Here is a 6,547-nt window from a genome sequence, read left to right on the forward strand (position 1 = left end):
GGGTGGACACAGGCATCAAAACGAGCAAACCCCCTCGGGAGAGCAGCCACGACGACAGTGGGGAGTGACGTTTGATTTGTCCAAAAGAAACTCGCAGGAAGTGACGCCTCCCTGTACGCGACGGGCGGGATATCCGCAGTAGTAAGCTAACTAATAACATGGCGAAGACTTACGATTACTTGTTTAAACTACTTTTAATCGGCGATTCCGGCGTTGGGAAGACCTGCGTGCTTTTCAGATTTTCAGAAGATGCCTTCAACTCAACGTTTATCTCCACGATAGGTGGGTAAAAGCCGAATTATCGGTGTGGTTTTGGACGAAAAGAGACATAGGAGTAGCCCATCCCGACAGGCTAATTCTGCTAACTTTTCTGGCTAGCATTCATATTGTACTACAGGCTAGTCAGGAAGCTTTCAACCGGCTAGTTAGAGGGGCTTTCCAGAAACCTCACAGACGTTGTAACCGGCCTGAATATTTGGCAACCTCAAATATATGTGATTTCCATGAGAGTGCACCCCACCTGACATTTTTATCGTAATAAATACTTTAACAGGGGTAAACTGAGCTAGCATGCTTCAAAGCTAACAGTGATAGTTGGCACTGTCATTTCCCTTATGACAGACTGCCCTGTACTTCGCACTCATGCTGCCAACGTTACAAAAGTGTGAATTATCTCGTGCATTAAAAACAGATATTGTTACTGTCTGTGGGGTGGTCAGGCAAAGTTTGTGGTGCTTCTAAAAGACAATTGATGTGACTTTTATTTCTTCAGGTATTGACTTCAAAATCAGAACAATAGAATTAGATGGAAAGAAGATCAAGCTACAGATATGGTAAGATAGACAAGTCCATAAATTGTCTTCATCTGACAGGGTTTGGTGATGGATGACAGTGATATTAAGCTGCCTTCAAACTGAAAGTCAGCAGCATAATTCAGCATGCCTGCACTCTTTACTGTTTAGAATAATTGTTCTAAAATGAGAAGCATTTCTGATGAAGAAGCATTTCAGTATGATGCAATGCAATTTAACAGCAACACAAACTAATTTAAATCAGAAATTTATTATTTAAATTATTTAAATCAGAAAGAATGTTTCATAACAATGTTATCGTTAAAAACAGGTATTTACTTGTATTTACTTATCTACATGATCACTGCCATACCTGTATTTTCTGTGTGTATTTATTAACTTACAGATGGAAAGTTCCCAATCAAACAGACTCTTTGTACTCCCCACATTTGGTCTGGCCACCATTGGTCTAACCCTTCTTGGGGTTAATGTTAAGTCTTACCCTAAATCTAATCCTGTATATTTTAGAGAAAGACAAAAAGTACTTGATATTCTTAGAATTATTTTCTTTGTCCCCCTATTCATAAGACTTGAGATAAATTCAAAAGCAAAATACCACACAGCCTTGGCTTGGGTACCTAGCGTCACAAACGGTAATGACCTCACATTGTTGGTGTTAGCTGAACAAGTTATTGTATAACTGCTGGACAGTATCTACTACTGTAACTGACCAGAATAGGATTGTGTCAAGCGAGGAAAGTCACCAACACTTGTATGGAACACTCGGAAACTTGGTCCTGCTCCCTATTTTGTATGCTTTTAAAAAAATCTCTAAAAAAGCTGTTATACCCTTAATGTGTTCTGTGAGGACAGTTAACAGATGTATCTTCTGTGTAGGGATACAGCAGGACAGGAGAGGTTCAGGACTATCACAACAGCCTACTACAGAGGAGCCATGGTAAGTTGCATCGTTAGCCTTTCAGATGATACATTAGCTGAGATAATCTCTGGGAATGGAGTAGGTGAAATGATGTATGTACTGCAGCATAAACCTCTACTAGAACCACACCCCACATTGTTGTTAATGCCATGTACACTTGAAAAATCAGGTGTGCTCACTACAGCACCTTGGCAGTTTTTGCTAGTCCCTCCTACAAGCATACAGTTAGTATGCTTGTATTTGTAAACCTAATTGGACCTTCTTACCTTTGATCAAAGTCCTTTTACTTTGCTCCAGCACAACATGATTCATCACCGGTCGACGATGTTTCATCTCAGTTTCGTTTTATTGACATAGTGCTAATTAATAACAAGTGGTTATCTCACAGTGGTTACATGAGCTGCATATTTTCATTAGAGTTGATTCTCAGCTCTGTTTCTGTGGATCAGATAGATTCAAGAAGTACGCGATGACAGCACTGATCTTAGGTTACTGTGTTTTCTTATGTCTTCTGCTCTATGACCTCTGCAGGGCATCATGTTAGTGTTTGACATTACCAATGAGAAGTCCTTTGAAAACATCAAGAACTGGATACGGAATATAGAAGAGGTAAAAACCTTGCATTACTCGTACTTTTCTAGTTCTTTCTGTTCAGATTTCTTCCTCTTTGGTTAATTATTGATTTTGATCTTCTACAAAGTGCTATAGAGTAACGCTGTAGTTTTGATTCAGTTTCTGTTACGATTAAAATTATTATACCCAGATAATTAAGATAAAGCAGTTATTGTGCTAGGCCCTGTTTTGCAGGAACCCTCTTGTTTTGCCTTCTGCACATCCTTTTCCTTGTAATTTTGTCAACAAATAAAAGTCCAAATCCTCCTGCAGGGCTAGGTTTATTTAAGCAGCTTAATCTATTTGGGTTTTACAGAATAGTTGTAATTATAATTTTTGTGTTAGGGCTCAACGATTGGTATCAAATCTGAATTTCTTGTGCTTAGAATATCAATTTGGACAATAGCTGATGTTTATGCTCATGTTTTGCATTGTTATTTGTTATTCATTCTCCCTGTTGTACCAGAGAAGCAAAATTATAATTATAACGTAATAGCAGAACTATTTTAATGTTACTACATTAAATGTAAACATACAGATTCATGCAAAAGTTTTAATCATTCACGATAAAGATTTTTTTTGGTGAAAAAATAAATAACTAAAAAAAATCCAGAGGCCTTCTTCGTCAGCCTTATAAATAACCAACACAGTATTTAATGAGTGTAAAATACACAGCAGATAAACATCAACATCAGTTACCTTTAGTAACAATGTTCTTATTTACTGGTGAGCTGGTGGCATTGAACAAGGTGAAAACATACCAGTATATTCTTAGTATATATGAGGTAGCTTTCCTACCTGTTCACCATGAGTTTCTTTTTCACAGCATGCATCAGCAGACGTGGAAAGGATGGTCCTTGGGAATAAGTGTGACGTTAATGACAAGCGTCAAGTGTCCAAAGAAAGAGGAGAGAAGGTGGGAATTGATTTGTCGGTGATAATGTTACTCTGAGGTCCCTGCAAAATAAAAGTAGTGTCTGAATAGTCCCACTAATGACTCTTTTCTTCTGCTGTTAGCTGGCGCTGGAGTACGGTATCAAATTTATGGAGACCAGTGCGAAGGCGAACATCAACGTGGAGAATGTGAGTTCAGTTTTCAGTAATTATTTGCTAGTTGTTGAAAGTGGTGTTGTGGAAGATGGCCAGCTTAATTTATGTTTTTACTCTGTAAAACTAGGGGACAGCACATGTGCGACAGCTCAGATGTTAAATCATTTTTAACTCTTGAAATCCACACCGGACAACGACACAATTGTACTTCCTATTAGCAGGAAGCAGGTTCAAGCAGCTCTATCAGAATATTACAAGCATACCTAAAACCAAATATTTATACGTTATAAGAAAAAGAATTATTATTATTATTATTATTAATAATAATATTTATTTATCCCAAAGGTTGGGAAATGACTTTGATACTCTTAGCTAAGTTTTTCTTTGAAGCATAAACGACGTGACTAAATATATAGGTAGAATATAACAGTTCAAAATAACTTTGAAAGGTAAAGTACTACAGATCCAATAAATCAAAACTTTTAATATGATCAAATAATGATCTTAAATCTTTCTTTTTATTCTTTGTTTAAAAGGGACAGTGCAGTTTAACATAGTCCAAATATAAAGCATGAAACTGATGTACTGCACATAAGTTTATAGCTATTGCTAATTTCTAACTATTGTCCCTTGTTGGGCTTACATTCATAATACACAAAGTTACAACATTCAATTACATGAAAACCAAAATACACCATGAATATAACTACAATTAATAATGTAAAAAAGAAGGAGATAATTTTATCTGAAATGAATGTGGCTATTATGGCATGACATGGTTAAGAGTTTCTGTGTCTTTAAACACATTAGAGAAAGTTTCCAGCTGCAGTGTGGTCAGAATCCATTAATCATGCGCAGCCACAGAATCCAAACCTTTTGCTCCTTCAAAGTGGATACAAAGAGATATAGCAAAGATGAATTCCTTCATCGAGTAATATGGTCGCATTCCAGCAGCTAGTAATTCAGTATTCAGGCCGCAGGAATGTTTCTGAGCTTTGACACGACTGGGATTTCCCCAATTTTCAATCGTAATAAGTGTAATCCCTCCACATATCTTCTTACTGCTCAGATTAATATCCCTGTCTCCCCCAAAGTCCTAAAGCCAGAGGCAACGAAGTCTGAGTGCAGCACACCAAACTGCCCTCACTGGGTTTCCTCTGGTCTTGGGGCGTTTTCACATGCACATGCACTTTGTTGTAAACTCGTAGCTTTTCCTTGTTTTTTTTGTATTCGGTTTCTTTTCACATGGAGAAAACTCCAACCAAACCAAATGTGGAACTATAAAAGACACAAGAATTATCAGTTTGCGCCACAGACACATCTGGACAATAAACAATCTTGAAAACAAATACAGTATGAAGGTAAATGGCCTGTATTTGTATAGCGCTTTACTAGTCCCTAAGGACCCCAAAGCGCTTTACACATCCAGTCATCCACCCATTCACACACACATTCACACACTGGTGATGGCAGCTACATTGTAGCCACAGCCGCCCTGGGACGCACTGACAGTGGATTACAGGGAGAGTTTAGTTAGCCCTCACTTCATTTCGTGGTTAATGACTACAGTTTTTGCCCTCGGCACATGTGTGGTACTCTCAAACTTGCAGCCTACACGTTGTAGTTGGGTCAAACGACCTCCTCCAAAGAGTCTCGGTGTGGTTGTTCTGAGCTGTGCCTGAATCTAATCACCGTATTCAAAACCGCACAAACAAACCACCCTAAGAGGAAAATGAATTATTAATAGAGCACTTTTTAATAGCACATGTTTGCCATAGAAGGCACCAAAACAACACATCCAATGAAACATTGATTATTTTTGATGTTTTCATTATTCTAATAATAAATAGAGGGTAATAAGAAACCACTCTGAGTTAAAAGCCAAACAAAATAAAAAAACGAGTTATTGTCCAAACACTTTAGATTCCCTGTGATAATTGCTGGAACACTTGTTTGGGATTACATCGTCTTGTTGTTTATTATTTATTTCTTAGTGATAATTGTACTGAATTATTGCTTCGGTGCGGTGTAATGATCTTATATGTTCTGGGTTTTTTTTGGTCTGCAGGCCTTCTTAACGCTTGCCAGAGACATTAAGGCAAAAATGGACAAGAAGCTGGTAAGAAAGTAGAGAAGTGAAAACTCTATTAATAGCTTACCCACAGTAGTTTCAGTAGGTATGGTGTTAATGGTGTTTTCTGGTGTCTTGGATGTTTTTCTAATTAATGGGCTTTAACATTTGTGCATTTTAGGAGGGAAACAACCCACAGGGCAGCAATCAAGGAGTAAAGATTACAGAACAACCCAAGAAGAGCAGTTTCTTCCGCTGCACGCTGCTGTGAGAAGACAAGTGCGTCGGCAACCACCATCGCCTTAACCGTGTCCCCCCACTGGACATAACTGGACAGAGCACACGCTGATCTGTTTTATCCTTCTTCATTTGTCTTCCTCCTCCTTCTGATTTGTCCCGTCATTATGTAATTAGGAAAAGTCTACCCCCCCGCCTTGGTTTACCAGTCTTCCTTTAATACCTGTGGATCTAACTGCTGTGGGCTTTGTTACATATTTAATCTCATTTCTTTTTTTCTCCCCCACCCCCCATTAATTAATATTTTCAGTGTAGGCACAAGAGTGAAAGATTCTTAACGGTCACGTCCTTAAATACTAAGAAAGATCCAACCTTTCGGCAGTGACGGATAATAATTAAGGGATTCGTTCATCAAATTTGAGAGAGTTTTAATATCTACGTAACTAGAGAGGCTAATTTTTTAAGCAGCCATTTCCTGAGTTTATCATGTTCAAAAGCTGATTGTGCACAGCTAAATACCATATGGATTGGATACAAAAAAAAGAAAAAGTATTCTTCTTCTTAGAGATTAAGGACGTTGCATGTACAACATTGCCAAAACTCTGTGCACAGAAGAGCACTAACCAGAGGAGAAAGAGAAGTGGGAGACCCCAGTGCCCAGCTGAACAACAATAGGACAAGTCTGAGAAACACACAGAAACGCCTCACAGTTCCTCATCTGGCAGCTTTTTAAAAGAATGTATTTGTCTAGACTAGTTTTGAAGTGAGTAGGAAGTGCTGTTGCATTTCTTTGATCAAGAATATAACTTTTTCAGGTGCGTTTTGAGCCTTTAATCCAACACACAA

The 6,547-nt window shown here is 38.2% G+C and overlaps 1 protein-coding gene across 1 annotated transcript; it reads left to right on the top strand.

Annotated features, from left to right (window-relative positions):
- Positions 1-15: 15 nt before the first annotated feature.
- Positions 16-6,250, top strand: LOC146546261 (ras-related protein Rab-8A). The gene is made up of 8 exons (XM_085265066.1): positions 16-282; positions 773-833; positions 1,689-1,749; positions 2,263-2,340; positions 3,170-3,259; positions 3,361-3,426; positions 5,462-5,512; positions 5,646-6,250. Exons 1-8 carry the CDS (start codon positions 159-161, stop codon positions 5,733-5,735), a joined length of 621 nt encoding a protein of 206 aa, XP_085121192.1. The 5' UTR covers positions 16-158; the 3' UTR covers positions 5,736-6,250.
- The last annotated feature ends 297 nt before the right edge of the window (positions 6,251-6,547 follow it).

This window comes from Mchenga conophoros, linkage group LG23 (genome assembly GCF_057382185.1).
Source record: "Mchenga conophoros isolate Kocher_MC1m ecotype Shallow Benthic linkage group LG23, M_conophoros_male_GT1.1, whole genome shotgun sequence".
NCBI lineage: Eukaryota > Metazoa > Chordata > Actinopteri > Cichliformes > Cichlidae > Mchenga > Mchenga conophoros.

Excerpts from the sequence above, each read along its gene's own strand:
- LOC146546261 (XM_085265066.1), top strand. The coding sequence starts at position 159 with ATGGCGAAGACTTACGATTACTTGTTTAAACTACTTTTAATCGGCGAT. Across the intron at positions 283-772 it reads AACGTTTATCTCCACGATAG|GTATTGACTTCAAAATCAGA; the intron begins GTGGGTAAAAGC and ends TTATTTCTTCAG. Across the intron at positions 3,427-5,461 it reads CGAACATCAACGTGGAGAAT|GCCTTCTTAACGCTTGCCAG; the intron begins GTGAGTTCAGTT and ends TTTGGTCTGCAG.